The sequence below is a fragment of the Neltuma alba genome, unplaced genomic scaffold (genome assembly GCF_004799145.2).
Source record: "Neltuma alba isolate B1F8T4 unplaced genomic scaffold, ASM479914v2 tig00004396_pilon, whole genome shotgun sequence".
In the NCBI taxonomy this organism is placed as follows: Eukaryota; Viridiplantae; Streptophyta; class Magnoliopsida; order Fabales; family Fabaceae; genus Neltuma; species Neltuma alba.
Genome location: NW_021633689.1, coordinates 21,312 through 39,966, shown reverse-complemented (window position 1 = coordinate 39,966; position 18,655 = coordinate 21,312). Strand labels below are relative to the sequence as shown.

General features: G+C 35.0%; 2 protein-coding genes across 2 annotated transcripts; both read left to right on the top strand.

Moving 5' to 3' along the window:
• The first annotated feature begins 8,281 nt into the window (after positions 1–8,281).
• LOC114744592 (histone acetyltransferase GCN5-like) lies at positions 8,282–14,286 on the top strand. The gene is made up of 13 exons (XM_028932762.1): positions 8,282–9,048; positions 9,398–9,462; positions 9,591–9,671; positions 9,813–9,884; positions 10,174–10,342; positions 10,814–10,857; positions 11,112–11,211; positions 12,133–12,201; positions 12,426–12,480; positions 12,963–13,081; positions 13,263–13,356; positions 13,642–13,783; positions 13,993–14,286. Exons 1-13 carry the CDS (start codon positions 8,479–8,481, stop codon positions 14,054–14,056), a joined length of 1,644 nt encoding a protein of 547 aa, XP_028788595.1. The 5' UTR covers positions 8,282–8,478; the 3' UTR covers positions 14,057–14,286.
• Positions 14,287–14,892: 606 nt separating this feature from the next.
• Positions 14,893–18,122, top strand: LOC114744591 (V-type proton ATPase subunit F-like). The gene is made up of 5 exons (XM_028932761.1): positions 14,893–15,200; positions 15,900–15,971; positions 16,505–16,586; positions 17,037–17,119; positions 17,753–18,122. Exons 2-5 carry the CDS (start codon positions 15,909–15,911, stop codon positions 17,915–17,917), a joined length of 393 nt encoding a protein of 130 aa, XP_028788594.1. The 5' UTR covers positions 14,893–15,200; positions 15,900–15,908; the 3' UTR covers positions 17,918–18,122.
• The last annotated feature ends 533 nt before the right edge of the window (positions 18,123–18,655 follow it).

Here is an 18,655-nt window from a genome sequence, read left to right as displayed (position 1 = left end):
CCTCATAGTTTCTGGCAATTAACTGATCGAAATAGAGGAACCTGCGTACTTACCACCATTTTATAGGATTTATTCAGTAAGTATACTCTTGATATATATATATATATATATATATAAACGCTATTTTTCGTATATTTCAATTTTTATATTCATGCCTCTGTAGTCTGTACCTTTGTTTCGATCTAAAGTAATTTTCATGTCTCTATATTCGTATGTGAAAATTGTCCCCAATTCTCTTGGCCTTGAGAGGGGTTTGTCTGTTAAATACTACCTTGGATCCTTGATAAGAAATATGGATTGAATTTGATCTTAAATATGATAGTTTAATTTATTTTGTTTTTAAAATATATAATGTTTTATCTGAAACACCTCTAGTAATTGTAAAGAGTTTTTATTAAAAATTAGTTTCAATACATATGATTAAAAAAATCAGTTTAAACATCAATAAAAAAATCAGTTTAAAAAAGTAAATACACATTTGTTGTAAACTTAATTAATTTTTTTTAAATTAATTATTTAATTCTTATATTAAAAATTAGACGTAGTTGGTGTTTATTTTTATTCATCAAACTTGACAGATGAATTGGGTTATTTTTTAACTTACTCGTAAAGGGATCCACATTCCCTGCTCATCATCTTGATGAGCAAGGAGTGCTCAACACGCAAAACATGGACGTTTTGAGTGCTGAGCAGGAGGGACCTTTTTTTTTTTAATTACAAAAAATATATGTATTAGAATTATTTTTAGTTAAAGTTTATCTAATACTCTTAAATATTTTTTTACACATATTCAATATTTTAAAATATTTTATCATATCCTGAAATATTTTCTCATATATATTTAGTGTTCTAAAATATTTTCTGACAATGCATTTGAAAAAATATTTAAGAATCTAATATTTTAAAGTATTTTGTGATCTATTTGGTACCTAAAATATTTTTTCATATATGTTCATTATTTTAAAATACTTTGTGACTAGGCTTACCTAAAAACATATTTTAGGATCTAGTATTCTAAAGTCTTTTATGATTTATTTAGTATCCTGAAATATTTTTTAATATTCTAAAATATTTTATGATACAATATCAAGAAATAGAAAATTTTTTAAAACATTAAATGCCCGTGAAAAAATATTTTAAGGTAATAAATAAATTATAAAATACTTTAAGATATTGAAAACATCTAAAAAAAATATTTTTGAGTACTAGATAAATGTTAACCAAAAATAATTTTAATACATACTTATTCTGATTCTTAATATAAGAGTTAGTTTAACTAATTCAAGTATATTACAAAAATTAGCTAAATTAGTCAGTTGTAATAAATAAGTGTTGTTTTCTCTAAAATGCCTCTCACTAATTATGTGTATTAACTAAAATCAACAATTGATAAAATCTTTAACACGTACAATTATTATAAGGATTATATTGAAAAAAATATATATATAAGATATAAAGTATATTAAAATATTATATTTAAGACTAAATTAAATATCAAGATAATTTTTATATTAATAATTTGAGATGATATAAATTTTTTTAAGTGCTGAGCACGGAATGCAAACGCCTCGTAAAGTGTGTAAGCAGAAGTCGGTAGTTTTGTAGCCCAACAGTGAGATGTGCGGGCGTGAGTTCTTCGGTAGGGGATAAAAAAACATATTTTGTGTTTGGCCCAACAAAAAAAACATCGTACAATTATAAACTGTCTTATATATTGACAATTATTTATTTTCACTATCATATTTATTTATTTTTTAAAAAAGAGAGCTCGCACTTTTTGATGGTTTATGTGACTGTTAATTGCCACAAAAAAGTATCGTTATCAAAAGAAAAATTGTCAGCGAATTTTTGAGCGTTTAATTAAAATAATCTACCTTATAATTCCTTAGATTTTTTTTTAAATTGGAAACTTGATTGAACACCATATGAAATCTAACAAAGTGAAGTTGAAAAAAGGTAAATATAAAATAAAAAGGAAAATACATAAAAGAACATATTGTAATTATAATATATTGAATTGTAATTATATAGAAGAAATCAATAAATTCGGATTTCGGACAACTAAATATTGAATTGAAAATACATCACAACTCAGGTCTCCGGTTTCATCGGGAGTGGAAATTAAGAAGAGTTACAAGTCAATCCTCGCTGGGCCTAGCAAGTTGATAAGACGGTTAAAGAGGGAGGTTTCACTCGCGAAAGAAGCGCGTAGAAGTCACTCAGTATGGAAGAGCAGACACGCTTAGACTCACGTCGCCGGGCAGATTTGCTTAAAACCCGTTTTAACAGCGGGCCACGTGGAAAGATATGATTGGCTCAGAGAAAGAAAGAAGACTGCATGCAAATCCCAAGTGCTGCATGAACTTCGCCTGTGACGAATCCAAGTGCAGGTGTCGTTTCAGGAATCATCCTCGCAAACAAAAACGGCTGTCTGTCACTGTGAGCGACGCCGGCTCTTCTCATTTCTCTTCTTCCATTTAACGTTGTGCCCCCTTCTTCCCTCCCTCACATTTGCTTTCTCTGATCAGGTGGGTTTGTGCGTGTGCGTGAGTGAGAGAGAGAGAAGGGAGAGAGACGGAGGCTTGTGGCTAGCCAGGGCTTTCTGAGTGTGTTTTCCCTTGATCCATTCTTTTCAGTTAATGAGCTAATCGAGATCTGTTCCTCTGTGTCGATTTTGCCAGTGTGTGTATGTTCAGGAATATCAGGATGAGCAACTCAGACGCAGCAAGCAGCACGCTGTTGAGCCACAATACATATGGTGAAACTCTTTAGCCCTTGTTCAATAATTTCGTTGTTCGATTTAATGACATTTATTTGATCTGTTTGAATACATGTGTCCGGGTCTTCTTTTCTGACGTCTACCTTCGATTTGATCTTCGTTCATGATGAAAGTTCTGATCTGAGAATTCTGTGCTCACTGAGCTCGACTCAGTAATGTTTTTCTTCTATTTTGTGTTTTGAGACAGATATCGGAGACAAAACCTATACAAGATGGGCACAGCGATATACGATAATTGATTTGAGTTCCTGTATATCCGATCCCAGATTAAGATTATTAAAGATTAGATCTTTGAGTCAGAAATAACAACTGCCAATATAATTTAAAAGAGAAAAACAATGAGAGAAAACTTTCATAGCCATGGATATTAATCCACAGCTAAAATCACAACTAAATTTTTCCTAAGCCCCAAATTAAACTTTTTTGGCCCTCATATCCGCAAAACTTAATTACTCCTCCGCCACTTAATGTAAGGACATAATTAAGGAGTTTATGTTGTTCTTATATGTTTAACATGTTTATCAATTTTTTCTCCTTAAATTAACCCTATTGGTATTTTCCTAGAAATAATCAAATAAAAGAGGGAGGGAGGAAATTAAAGAAGATATTTAAGATACTCCTCCAGTCCTTATTATAAGACCCAATTTGACTTTTTATTTGGTCCTAATTATAAGACCCAATCCATTTTGTCTCTTATATTTATGCATTTTTTTCCAAGATAATCCTTCTAATAATGATAGTTTTAGCCAATATACTTAATTAACAAGGATATTTTAGGAATGACAACACTTATTTATTATAAATAACCAACTTAACTTACTTCCTTAATCTCCTCAAATAAGTCAATTGGGTCTTATAATTAGGACCGGAGGAGTATTTTAGAAAAAACATATCATATTAACTAATTTAACTATCATCTTTAATTCATTTAAATTAGTTAACTAGGTTCTATATTAAGGACTAGAAGAGAATTTTAAAAACAAATAAGTAAGTTGACTGAAGTATTGAAGGCACTTGAATATGATAATTCCTTGAAGTTATATTGCCGTCTTAAAAATACTGTGCTATGATTTAACATATCTTAACATTCTTAATTTATTTAAATTAGTTAATTAGGTTGTATATTAATGATCAGAGGAGAATTTAAAATCGAAAAAGCAAGTTGATTGAAGTACTTAAGGTACTTGAATAGGATAACTCCCAGAAGTTATATCGCCGACTTAAAAGTACTGTGCTATGATTTGCATCTTCAAATTATCTTGATATAGCATAATGGGTTCCTCCAGTTTCTCAAGACATATATAAATATATATATATATATATATATATATTCAAGGAGTCCTTATTGAAACATTAGCTACATTGCTCATTCGATTTGGGTAAAACGCGCACACACTTCGATAAAAACTTTCATCCAAACTATTTGAAATCTATATCTTATTATTACTATATGTTAAAACCAAATTATTATGATAGTTCTGAATCTTATAACCCAGTTTGTTCCATGAGCACTCGAAGAAGCTAACACATAAAAGAAAAGAAATTGAACAATGTCGTATGCACAATGCCTAGCTCGAGAAACACCACCATCGGCAGTTCTTTCGTGACAAATGCCACGGTTCTCGGTGTTTGTTATAAATGTCACTAGAAAAAGCCTCTATATCCTTCTTGTCTTGTAGCGTCTCTATTCTGTCCTGTCTGAGACATGTATTAAGTTGATTTTACATTATGTTCTGTGAAATGCTGGCTAGTTGGAAGTGCAGAACCCATGTTACGTATATGCAAATGCTTGTGAAAAGTAAAGCTATATGTTGTGTTAACTACTCCTTAATGAATTAACGTTTTAAGAGCTTTTGGTTGGTATTAGGGTGTACATATAGGCCTGTATTATTGCACTGATATATGCTGACTACATCACAAGAGATCGAGGAAAAGAGTTCAAAATTAAAAAAAGATTAAATTATAAGGTTTTGCTTTGGTGATATTTATCTCTCTCTTGATTTTGCTTGATGAGTTATCTGCGTGTTTCGCTGGGAAGTTTGGACCAAAATTTTGAATGAAAGGATCTATCCTCACACTACCTTTGTTATTAGTAGAATACTATGTACTAATTCGCACTTTCCTTTTTGGCATCAAGGTATTTAAAAAAGAATACACAATGACTTTGATTATGGTTTTTTTTGGGTAAAATTTTAGTGTGATTTTACTATTGTTGATAGAGTTATGAAATACGTATGCTTTAATTGAAATTTACTGCCAGTAAATATATTAGCCCCCTTAAATCAGATTCTTCGCTTCGTCTAATTTGATGATGTATTCAAATAGATTTCTATTTAAATGAAAGACAATTGTACGGATATACTTACTTGGAGGAGGCCAGGTTAATTAATTCCAGCATGAAACCTTCTTTTTACAACTTTATGATGGGAACATGCCTCTACATGCATGAATTAATCAAATTCTTGTTTCCTAAGGAGGCATATATGCCCACTCTTGAATGGAAGGTTGAATCTATCTATTTAATGATTCGGAAAAACACATAATTTTCCTTGTTTATTGACGTCTAGAACATGAGGAAACCTTGGCCTTTGCCCTTCCTAAGTTTAACACACACAAACACACTTAATTTAAGACAAGCATATGTCTTGCGCAAATTATTTCAGAAGTCATATTGATGTGTTGCTGGAAATTAAGCTTGGATGAGGGATGCTTCACGAGGTTTTACAGTACAACTATTATTATTGATGTTAATATTTTTGCTGCTTTTTTGTTTATCGTGATGATTACCTTGGCTGTATGCAAGAAGTTGTTTCATCATCCAGTGATGAAGACCTCATCGTCCCAAATTTGGGAGCTTATAATGCGGCTGAAGGTGATCAAGAAGTAAACCAACCAGTAGGAAATGGTGCTCAGAATGAAAACCCCCAGCAGGGCCCAAATCAGCCAGCTGCTGCAGTGGTATGCATTTCCATGTGTTTCATGAATATATATATATATATCTATATACATATAATTTGAACAGTACTAGATATTGATTGTCAAATAATTTACACCACTAAGATTTGATTTCATTGTTTATATTTTTTTGCGTATGTATGTCTGTTCATTTTACAGAATGAACAAAATGTGATCCCTTCCGACCCTCGGCGTTATATAGGGTTGATTATTTGCAAGGAATGCAACGGAACTAAGTATATGGGAAAAGTTGTCGGGTACAACTATCAGAGAAAATGGTTCAGAGTAAGAAAGTTGTCACATGCGAAATGCTTTATCGCAACAATAATAAGCTGTTCATTTTCCTGCACTCTCACAGCTAATTAAGTCGTTGGCTGTTCATAATTCGATGCATGAAGGTTGAGTACGGGGAGGAAGAGTCTGAAGACATGGATGAGGAGTCCGTCCAAAGACTCAGGGCAAAGCAAAGCGACATCCTCGCTGCTCAGGCTCAGGCTCAGGCCTCAGGGTATGTGGGTGTGTATATAAAGTACGGCTTGATCTAAGTCCTCTCACTATTATTAGCAGAGCAGCAAATTAAACTTAGTAACAGAAGTAGATAATACTGTACAATCTCCCTGAGACAACAACTTCACAAGGAATTATATGCATTTCTGTCTCATTAATTAGCAGTTTAGTACTCTCCCGGTCGTTGATATAGAACTCAATTCTTGAGTTGGTTTTGATTCTAAATATAAGACCCATTTCTCATATTTATCAATTTTCTCTAAATTATCCCTATGGATACTCCCTCAATCATAATCAAGTAGAAGAGAGAGAGGGGGGTATTAAAAAAATGATTATAGTGTTTTAGGAAAAATGTCACTTTTCTTATAATGAACTAATTTACCTAACTTTCTTAATCTAATCAAATTAGTTAAATAGGTCTTATATTAAGGATCGGAAGAGTACTATACATGTTCCGACATGGATTACTTGTTAGAATCAAGGTCTGCTGCATTAATTATATTAAAGAATATAGAAGAGGATCATGCGGGAGAGCTTACGAAACATTTTCACATGTAATTTGTTGAATGTGTACACACACACACACACTTTCAGTTCGGCGTCAACGAGGATGAAGCATGTGGGTGGTTCGAGGAAGAGGAGCGGGAAGGAGGAGGGTTATATCCCACTGGCCTTCAGGGAGACCAAGAAAGATGCCTATTATTACTATTAGCTGATTGGACCATGATAGTGCTTCTGGGTTCGTATTGCATTGTGAACGTGTGCTTATGTGTGTTTATATGTGCATGATTTGCCTAATAATGGCGGTTATTTTCACTGGTTATGATCAGGTCCAGGCTGGGGAGATTTAGGAACCAGCAGAAAATTTACTTGGATTGTGAAATTGATATATATGCAGTCTCAAAGAAGCTGTTTATGTTTTGTTTGACTCCCTCAACTGATCAAAAATTCAAAATCATCGTTTTGCGTGTCGGAGTTTATTCCGTTTGGTCGTGTCGGCAGTCTTGATTAATGTATATCCTTTATTGGCTTTTATATCCCTGTTCTAGTTTAACTTGTTTCAAAAGAATTATACTGTCATCTGGTTATACTTCTAAGGGTTTGGGGATCGATGACGGAATTAAAACTAAAGATATCCGGCCAGATGGTGTCATTTCTGTTACTCCTGTACATGAAATGGCACCACATCAGATCATCTAAGATGGATGGACGTGCATGCGTACGCGCCTGAGGTTTCAGCGCGTCGTCAGTGAGTATGATCTACGCCACGCTACGTCATTGCCATTTGAGAAGACAGCATGGATTGTTGCCACTTACCCTGGCTATAGTTATAACGATGATAAGGTACTTCTAACCTAATTTTTATCATGGTTAAGAGAAGTTTTCAATTTTATATTATCTCTTAAAATTTAATAACTTTTAATTTTATTTTTTTAAAACATTATAACAACAGAATAATAAATTAGAAATAAAAATATACGTTCACATAATAAATTTAATGAAATAATTTATACTGAGATAAAAAAAGTCTTGCAACTGGCAAAAAAGTTAAATTGAGAACTATCACATGACAATCCCACCGTCTTATTTGGAAAAAGGGAAAAGGCTATAATACAAATGCGGTATCTTAAAACCAACCCTCGATTTTTGTTTCCTGTTAAAAACTATTATATCTTATTTTTAATCTAAAAATTTGTTTAATTTTATTTTAATTATAAATATTAAATATAAAAATTTAATATATTTTATTTTTATATATATTTATTTTTTGAAGTAATCTTTATAATAATAGTAATTCTAACAAATACACTTGATTAACAAGAATATTTTAAAAAAGATAACATTTATTTATTACAAATAATTAACTAATATAACTAATTTTTTTAATTTATTTAAATTAGTCAATTAATTTTTATGTTAAGAAAATTAAAAAAAAACTTTTTGGCGAGGAAAATGGAAATCTTCGGGTGACGTCGGGGAGCCCTTGCAAGTGTCTCAGCAATTCTGAAATTCTGGGGTTTTGTAAACACGAAACAATAAAATGGAGTCGCCGGGAGGTGAATCAAAGCATGAATTTTGTGTCACTCCCAATCTAATAGAAGCAAGAATCAATCAATTGCAGAGTAAATCATACTGAATCAGTCAGTCATTTAAGAAAAAGAAAATCCGCCAGCTAATAGCCACTGCCCAATGCGGCCTACTGATCAACTGCTCAGCTGATCCAAGTTAACCTAGATATGGACACCCACTCGTCTCACGCGGCCGGGAACATTCGCTCCCGTAGCTCCCAATCCCCCTCTCCCTCTCACTCTGCTTCTGCCTCTGCCACCTCTACCATCCACAAGCGCAAAATGGCGTCGGATGATCACGCTCCTCCCTTTCCCCCCTCTTCCTTTTCCGCCGACACCCGCGACGGTGCTTTAACGTCCAATGATGACCTCGAGAGCATTTCTGCTCGCGGCGCTGATTCCGACTCCGACGATGAGTCGGAGGATGCCGTTGTTGACGACGACGAGGAGGATTACGACAATGAATCCTCCATGCGCACCTTCACTGCCGCTAGGCTTGAAAACCCCCCCTCAGCTCCGCGGAACACCAAGCTCCAAAAGGATAATACGACGGTCAAGATAGAGAATTCGGATAGCGCTAAAGACGCTGCCACAGCCGGGACTGCTTCGGTGGGAACCATTCCCACCTCGACCTCAGTTCCGGGCATTATCGTTAAGGAGGACGCAACAAAGATTTTTACTGATAATTTGCAGACGAGTGGGGCATACTGTGCCAGGGAAGAGAATCTCAGGAGAGAGGTAGAGCACTCCTTCTCCCGTGAATGGGAGCAAAATTTCCAGTGCGTTTGAGGAAGGCTTTAAGTTCGCATCATAAGTCAATATCATGTGCATTCTCATATCAGCACTAGCAATTTGTCCCTGTTTCTGGATTAAATTTTTAATTTCTTGTCGCTCAATTAATCTGTAGCAAGTATTTTGTTGCATACTTGCATGTTTGACGAGAGGTCTTTTGATTCTGCCATGTATGTTTGCTTCGCATCTTTCCTTTCTGTTTTGCCTTTTTCTCGTTGTCTAAACTATTCAACGCTCCTTTTCATGGAAATCAAGATTCCTAGTTATGACGATTTGGTACCTTGGAGTCTTTCAGGAAGAAGCAGGGAAGCTGAAATTCGTATGCCTTTCAAATGATGGTGTTGATGAGCACATGGTTTGGTATTTATTCATCTTTTCTAAGAACATTCAAGTACCAGCTGGCTGGAGGAGATTTTGCATATTTTCTAATTCTCTGTGAACATTGATATTAATGATATTCATTCTTACTACTGCTTTTGATTGGTTAGGTTGATAGGATTAAAGAATATTTTTGCTAGACAACTTCCCAACATGCCCAAGGAATACATTGTCCGACTTGTTATGGATAGGTAATGCCAGTAGTCTTTTAAATTTTAAGTACTAAAACATATCCATAGGCATTTTTAAATGGACAAGTTCTGAAATTGATTTGAGATTGTGTTTTGATGCTTGTAATTGTAAATGCTTGCACTTGCTCGTTGGATTTGCAGGAGCCACAAGTCTGTGATGGTTATAAGACGTAATCATGTTGTTGGAGGAATTACATATCGCCCATATGTAAGGTAATGATTCACGTCCATATCTTCATATTCTTCATGTTACTGCTGTATTACCTCATTTAGTTATCGGTTCGTGTAAAGAGAAAATGAGAGGTTGTCACACTTTTCTTTATTACTGTTAAGATGTCAATAGAGTTAGCATTAATTTGTTTTTTCCCCCCTCTTTATTTGCTACCCCCCCTCCCACTATAGTATAGTCTTTTTTTGGGAGGGGGACCCATAACTTAGCCTCACTTGAAACAAAAAAACTATCATTGTATTTACTGATACTCTTGTGGTTTATGATTCATAGCCAAAAGTTCGGTGAAATAGCCTTTTGTGCAATAACAGCTGATGAGCAAGTAAAAGGTTATGGCACCAGACTGATGAATCACTTGAAACAGTATGCTCGTGATGAGGATGGATTGACACACTTTCTCACATATGCTGATAATAATGCTGTTGGCTATTTTATCAAACAGGTCTAGTTATCAATATATGACATCCTTGTCTGGCGGTATCTTTTTTTTTTTTTTTTTTTAAATAAGCTAATCATGAGATATATTAGTTGCTTTTGGATAGCATATTTACTGATCTTTTCTCTTTTGATCAACTAAGGATGAAAGAGGAATATCTGGACATCGTTAGTTGGTATAAGAATTATTAATAACGGACAATCCCCTGGTTTAAACCCCAACCTTCCATCCTTTATTAGAATTTGTACCATTAGGGCCCTAAGCCATTGCAAATGGAGACCCAAATACAGAGAAAAAATCATTGTGATATTGGAATCCATTCCTATCCAATTGACCTAATTTTTAGTATTTCCGAGAGGAATTTTTTAGAGGAAAAGTGAGGGGGCGCATGGGGTGGGCTTGTTTTAAATATCCCTTCTGTTCAACTAATGGATACAATTTTAGATTTGGCATTGATTTTGGTTTATTTTCCTTCAGGGCTTCACAAAAGAGATTCACTTGGAGAAAGATAGATGGCAAGGGTAATTTTATCTTCATTCTTGTCTGAAACATGGCAGCGGTTCTTCCCATGGCTGTATCTAACGTGAAGTGAAAGAATGTTTTCTTTTTAATTTTATTTGTCACTTCAGTATCATAATTGGTTGGGGTGTAGAGTTACCCGAATTGCAAGTGCTTAATTTTTTTTATTTGTTAACCAAAAAAAAGTGATTTCATCTTTCACTATTTGTTTGTTATATACCATCTGGGGGATCATCAAAATTAATCGTCATTTCAGGTATATCAAGGATTATGACGGAGGAATTCTCATGGAATGCAAGATCGATCCAAAGCTCCCATACACTGATTTATCAACTATGATTCGTCGTCAGAGGCAGGTAACATAGTATCCATTTGGCAATTTGTTAGATTTACTTTCATAATGATTTAGATGAACTAGTTTACATGAGAGGTCATCATGTTTCTTTCATTAAAATTTTAACATATACCTGTAAGTATAAAACGGAATTTTTACACTCTAAACTCATTTCATCTTAGTCTGAACTTTTCTTTCCCATATAATATACCTCTATTAATTTTCAATGGCCTCCTCTTAAACGCACGCAAACACATGGAAACATGGTGAGGAAGGAGTTGCCAAGCATATTAAATCTTAAGAAAGTTGGACAAAAAGAGGCCTCATCAAGGTAGATGTGCATCCACTACCTGAAGGCATTTGGATGCAAATCCCTGATCCATCCGTGATGATCATAAAATAAAGTTTGATGATGGGCTGTTGGATTGTTATGCCTTTAACTGGGCCAAAATGATTTTGCTCCCTGGAGACATTTAAGAGTCCACACTTTGACGTCATTTAATTGGTCAATTAGCATGTGAGTGTAACTGTGACCAAAGAATTAAGTAATGAAGTGTGATCACATGCATATTTGAGTATATTCTGATGTACGGTGTAGTGCAGAATTAAGATGCAGTTAGATGGAGTCCCATAAAAAGGGATAGAGAAAGATCGAGAAGAACGTTCAATGACGTCATTGAACAAGACCTCCTAAGGACTTGATTGTTGATAGAATACTCGTGTGAACCATGTAGCTGACCCACTTAGTGGGATAAGGCTTGTTGTTGTTGATGTTGTTGAATCTAATTTAGGAGGGCTGTGTGCATTATTCTTGTTTCTATATAAATTGGAGCATTGGAGCATCTGGTGACATTATTAATTATCTTCTTTACTAACTGTTATTCTGTAGATTTTTCAGATTTTTTTTTCCTTGAGAATAATCATTATTGGTTTTACAATATAGGCTATAGACGAAAAGATAAGAGAGCTGTCAAACTGTCACATTGTTTATCCTGGATTTGATTTTCAGAAGGTATCCAACATTATCTAATCTTTTCTTCCTTTTTATTTATTTATTTTTTAAATAATTGCATTCATTCATGACTTGCTTAAAAGTCCGCCACTTTCCTTGGTTGTGACATATGTGAGCAAACTACCTGGCATGTCAGCCTAAGTTGCAAGCCCCCCCCCCCTTTTCTATTGTTCACATACTATCATTAATTGAGAAACATATGACTTGTGGAATACATCATGCAGAAAGAAGCTGGTATTCCTAAAAAATCAATCAAAGTTGAGGACATTCCTGGTTTGAGTAAGTACCAAATTCCCAATCCCAGTTTATCTTGCCAATGTTCTTTAGTTGGGGTGCTTCTGGGTTAAATTATGCTTTCCCAGTCCCTGCTTTGAAACGTATGGGCTTAATTAAAATTTTATTTTTTGTAAGTACTGGTCATTGTTCAGTTGTTAATAGATTTTACACATGAAGTTCTGTGTTTCCTGTGATTCGTGACATACGAAACTGGGATCTGTTTATAAACTATGTCAAGAACTGATCTGCAATCTCAATTTCTTATTCGGGCGACCCCATGCATGGTGCTTAGTTTCTTACTAACATACTTGGCGTCAAGGGGATTTCATCTTATTTTGCTTTTATCAAATCCTGGTCATTTTACCGATTTATAGATACGTATAAACGTTGGCTTTTCCCGTGGATGCGAGCAAAAAAGCGTTATGTTTAGGAATTCAGATATTGTTTAAAAACTGATCAGACGTCCGTGGTTCATGCAATTGCAGGAGAGGCTGGATGGACTCCTGATCAGTGGGGTCATTCCCGATTTAGAAGTTTAAGTGTTTCTACAGACAGCGCTGCGAATCAGAAACATTTGACTGCATTTATGCGATCACTTCTGAAGGCAAGTTTCTTGAATGCTTTATTACCTTGAATTTAAATTTTCTATTGTTTACCTTCTTCTTCTTCTTTTTTTTTTTCTTGGTGATAACTTGTTTACCTTCATTCGCATCTTGAGTACATCAGTTTTCCTTTTCCCTTTCGGTTCTTTCCTTTTTCAGTCATTGCTGTTATCTTGTATACAGTCAATGCACGATCATGCTGATGCCTGGCCATTCAGGGAACCCGTTGATGCCCGGGATGTTCCTGATTATTATGACATCATCAAAGATCCAATGGGTGAGAACTACCATATCCATATTATTTTTGTTTACTTTTACCTTGCGTTTCTACTTTCTGTAAGCATGGCAACTGCTTCAACTTCAATCTGTGAATTCTCTCCTGTGGTTTTTTCTGGGGATATTTCAAGCTTTTAGTTGAAACTTTTTATATGGTTTCTCATATGGTTCGTAATATGGGGCTTTCCTAATCTTTGTTGCTGATTGTTTGTGTTGGATATGACCTAGAATGTTAATAATCGTCATAAAGGGTCTCATCTTTTGTATGCATTTAATGTGGGTGCAGATCTGAAGACAATGTCTAAGAGGGTGGAGTCTGAGCAATATTATGTTACATTTGAGATGTTCGTTGCAGATGTCAGAAGAATGTTCGCCAATGCACGGACCTATAACTCCCCAGACACGATTTATTACAAATGCGCTACCAGGCACGATGCTCCAAGTCGACTGTTTTTCCTTTCCTTCCCCTTTCCTGTCCAGTTTGATATGTAGATTAATGAATAAATAAGAAGAAATAATTATTGTTAAATAATTAATAATGGTGGCATAAATATTGTAGGCGTCGTGGGTTATTGTGGAATGGGTTTGACTGAAGTCAACTTTGGTGTTTCTCACTTTTCATGTATATATATTTCAGGCTGGAAGCCCATTTTCAGAGCAAGGTTCAATCAGGTCTACAGGCTGGCACCAAAACTCAGTAGCAGCCTCTGAATTCATTAGGGGTTCCTCTAGCCTTCAGCGGCTAAAGAAAGCTGAATCCCCTCCAATATTTCCTTGTATGTTGTAAAAACTTGTTCTTTAGTTGGCCAAAAAAAAAATTGTTCTTTAATTTAATTTTTTGTCAAATGGGTTACCTTTTTTGTACAGTTGAGATTGATTTTATTTTAATATAATAGTAAAAACAATTAAGTTGATATAAAGTTCTAACAAATGTATGTGCAAATCTGGTTGTGTTGAAAGAGAAATACAATTAACTGCGGACACTTTTAAACAAATGTTGATTCAATTAATAAGGATTTCACTCATAATGCTCAAATTTTACTACATAAATATTTAATATAAATATTTTTAAATATGTTCTTTAAATTTGGAGGTATGTTGGTGAGTTCTTGAACTCAATTCACTTAAATTTAACTAGATTTAAAAAAAAATCTAATCCAATGTCATATTAAGGGAGAAAAAAAGTGATGAATTAGTGTTGAAATGAAACTCTAATCACCCCTCACAAGTGAAGGTTTGCGCTTCCGTCTTAAGATGCTCTTTAGACAGCATATGAAGGCCTTTTTTAAAATTAAAAAAGAGAGGAGTTTTACAGCTTTTGGGTGAAAAATAATCTATATTGCTGCTATCACTTTTGTTCTTTACTTCAGCGGCAAAATATTATCAAATATTACGCTATTTAAGAATCAATAATAAAATAATATAATGATATTATCAATGTATATAACACCAAAATATCGCCTTAAATAAATGATAGAAATACGGAGAAAAAGAGCGGCATCTTCTGCAACTGTCGTTCGTTTTTGCCCTCGACGGGAATTTAATTAGAGGTCAGGGCTTGAAATTTTTGGAGTTTTTCCTTCGGTTCTCGCTGCTAGGTGCATTCGCGAGTCGTTACCGGTTACCGCTTCTTCCCGAAGACTACCGAAAACGCACGGAACGTTGTTGAGCTCCCCGTTCCTTGTCCCTCCAATCATCATTCACCTGCACCCCTTAGATCCGTCGAAAATTAACCCTCAACATTATTACTCATCTCAAAACTCGAATGCAATCATACTGACAAATCCAATCGGATCATTCTGATTGCGTTCCACTCGTTCCTGCAACTCTGAACCCAAATATTTGGTGAGTTTTAGTTATCTGTGATTTAATGATCAGAACTTATCGGTAATGAAGAATTAATGTCGTAGATATTTTTATGTTCTTTGCTTGGTGTAGCGTAATCGGTTAAGCGTTTAGTCAGTTGAGGCTTCAGCATTGTTTTCAATTGACTCGGAGTCTGTTTCTTTCCTATCTAGTGTTTCTCTCACGATGTCTATGCACTTCACCCATCATAATTCGTAAGACTTGGCTGTCGTTTGGGCGTTAAATTGGAATCAGATGTCCTTTAATTATTGATTTCACCTATCAATTTTTCCCGGATTTATCTGGTGATCCTAGGTATATGAATGCATGCAGGATTGCTGTAGGCTGTACAGCTTCTTTCAAGTAGCTGTTTATTCTTTGGCATCTGCTTCCAGACAGCCTCCTTGTTTCCTTCATCACATTTTGGTTAAGTGATCATTCTTTGGAATAGTGAAAATCACCTCGAGCTTGTCTAAATTATTGGTGCTAATTCTAGGAGATATGGTTTAAAACGATGTCTCTTGGTTTTGTCCATATCACCGTAGGGCTACCGAGACCTTAAATAAACACTAATAGGATCTAATATCCGGTTTTGTCCTTGGGCTGCCTCCCCTGTGTTCCTTGTTTGCTAGTTGCACACGACTTCGTTCTTTATATGCCAATGCTTCTCTCATCTTTTTTGCGCCTTTTTATTTGAAGTCACATCAAATGGCCAACAGAGTTCAAATCCCCTCAAGAAATTCAGCACTCATCGCCATGATTGCAGATGAGGTAAGAATGCCATGCTTTTATAATGCTTTTCGTGCATGCCTTTTTTTTTTTTTTGGGGCGAGATTGTCTTGTAGATTATAAACGCGTGTTAGTGGGACAGCGTAGACACTTTTCCAGCAAGTGTACCTCTACACGTATTTGCGACTTATGAAGCTTCAGCCTTAAGCTTTAAAGAGTATGGTTATTTTCGTCCTTAAAACTATGGCGGCGTTTTCTTCCCATATCTGATGGGAGATGGAAGTGAGTTTTCCAATAGAGAGTTTTCCAATAGAATTGTTATGGTCTGCCAAGCACACCAAGATGGATTTTCTCTTTCCTTTTCCCTTTCCTAACTCTGTTCTTTTATACTAAACATGCCCTAGGATTTTTGAGATTTTATTTGTTGTTGGTATGCAAATCAAATTGCACCACCCAAGACTAGTCAATAAATTAATAATGCGGGCACCTTAGTGTCTTAAGCTCCTCACCGCGTTATAATTTTCCTGAGCCATTGTAGTGTTCTGCTTGTAATTATTTAACTGGATTTCACACAGGACACAGTAGTTGGATTTCTGCTGGCTGGAGTGGGCAATGTTGACTTGCGTAGGAAGACAAATTACCTCATTGTCGACTCAAGTATGCCATTAAACTTCGATTATTATATCTTATAACATGATTAGTTATTTCTAAATAACGTTTACAGTTTATAGCGGCTACATGTTATCTACTCATCTTAAATGTTGTTTAGATAGTTATATGTCTACTACATGTATTTTGTAACTGCTTTTAAGATATGTTGAGGGCATCAACTGTGAAATTCCTACGATTAAACCCTGGAGAAGTTCCCAGTACAAAGCCATTTTACCCTTTGCTTCCAATTCAATATTTAAAGTCTATTTGATAACATCAATATTTTGATATGTAAAGCACGTGGCAACTTAGTGTGTGTGCACGGGGGAGGGCGGGCAGATGTGGGTGCATGGGTGGGTGGGTGTGGGAAGAGGAACAACTGTTATTCAAGAAGTGTCCCATTAATGTAGTGTTGGCACTATAGTATTCTTATGATCTATCTCTGCTTGTTTTCAGAAACGACTGTCAAGCAAATTGAAGATGCTTTCAAAGAGTTCACAACAAGGGAAGACATTGCAATTGTGCTGATAAGCCAATATGTAAGTTATATTTGCATCTTCAGACTAATTCATAATTCGCAAGTGGGTAAGGCTGTTGTCCGTAGACATGCAAATCTAGTCAAAACCAGCAATAGCCACTTGTGGAAGTGAACATGACCCGCATGTTTCAGAAGATCCTCGCTGTATGATAGCTTATCCTGCACAATGATTGGATTTGCTTATATGGAAACCCTACCAAAACCTTACATGATATTAGATACTGCGAAGTCTTATTTAATTGGGTCACCTAGACTTTTAATATTTCTCCTGTGCCAGGTCTAGATGCATTCTTGCTCATCAACTTTTGGGGTTTTTACTGGGTGTCTCTTTTTAATACAAATTCCCTATATAAGCAGCTCCTTTTATGCACTTGTTTGGTATTTTTACACACAGGCACATCATTTGTGGGATCATCTGTTGTTTTCGCTTGTTTTCCTAGAGGATCTATTCCTATCTCAAACCGCTGTCCACTGCCTTCAAAGATGAATAATGATTAATTAGCCAGTGGGAACACCCCCCTTCCCCCAAAAAAAAAAAACTTGGAACTGATTTATGATCCTCTGGCTTTCCTTCATAAACTCTAAACTGTGCATGTTTAATTGAAGACCTAATCCTATATCCTTCATTATCCAGGTTGCAAATATGATAAGATTTTTAGTTGATAGCTACAACAAGCCTGTTCCTGCTATACTGGAGATTCCTTCCAAAGACCATCCTTATGATCCTGCGCATGATTCTGTCCTTTCACGAGTGAAATATCTCTTTTCTGCTGAATCTGTGGCATCTGGCAGACGTTGAACTCGAAGCTTGTTTCATCTCACATTCCCCCTCCCCCTCCCAACGCCTCCGGAAAAAACCTTAAAAAAATTCTCTCCTGTTGAATTGTAACTTGGATAATTTAGCTTTTGTGGGGTTGTTTTCTTTCCTCTTTGAATAAATTAGCATGGTGCCTTTGTATTGCATGGAGTCTGAAGAAATAAGATGCATGGTTTATGGTTCATAACTAGTGATTTGTTAAAATTTTTTATATTACATAGAGATTATTTTAAACAAAATAGATGTTGCTTTTTCTCCGCCTCAAATTCTCAATTTTTCACTTGAGGTTTGGTACACAATGAAGATAAGGATATATCTATATATATATATATATATATATATAAATATATATTTTTGCCATCGAATATAAGGATAATTTGATAAGCAAATGCGCGTTTAGTTTAGTGAAAAATAGTGATAGCTTAAAAAATGAAGGCAGAAAAAAGTAATTACAATGCTCTAAAATATAAAAAATAATGACACAATGTTTTTTAGGTAAATATGATTTAAAGGTAAGTTCAGCCCGAGCATCAGTAGCCATCAGGTTTAGGCTCTTTTGCAGGAAATTATGGAGTAGGGATAAAGTTTTTAAAAAGAAATGAGTGGACGCTCTCATGAATTATAAATCGTAGAAGGTTTATGAATCTTAAATGTTCACTAATAAATGTTGGAAGCTTAATGATAAATGATGGAAAATTATTTATAAAGTCCCTCATAAAT

Excerpts from the sequence above, each read along its gene's own strand:
- LOC114744592 (XM_028932762.1), top strand. The coding sequence starts at position 8,479 with ATGGACACCCACTCGTCTCACGCGGCCGGGAACATTCGCTCCCGTAGC. Across the intron at positions 10,858-11,111 it reads GAGAAAGATAGATGGCAAGG|GTATATCAAGGATTATGACG; the intron begins GTAATTTTATCT and ends TCGTCATTTCAG. Across the intron at positions 13,082-13,262 it reads TTATGCGATCACTTCTGAAG|TCAATGCACGATCATGCTGA; the intron begins GCAAGTTTCTTG and ends TCTTGTATACAG.
- LOC114744591 (XM_028932761.1), top strand. The coding sequence starts at position 15,909 with ATGGCCAACAGAGTTCAAATCCCCTCAAGAAATTCAGCACTCATCGCC. Across the intron at positions 16,587-17,036 it reads TTACCTCATTGTCGACTCAA|AAACGACTGTCAAGCAAATT; the intron begins GTATGCCATTAA and ends GCTTGTTTTCAG. Across the intron at positions 17,120-17,752 it reads TTGTGCTGATAAGCCAATAT|GTTGCAAATATGATAAGATT; the intron begins GTAAGTTATATT and ends TTCATTATCCAG.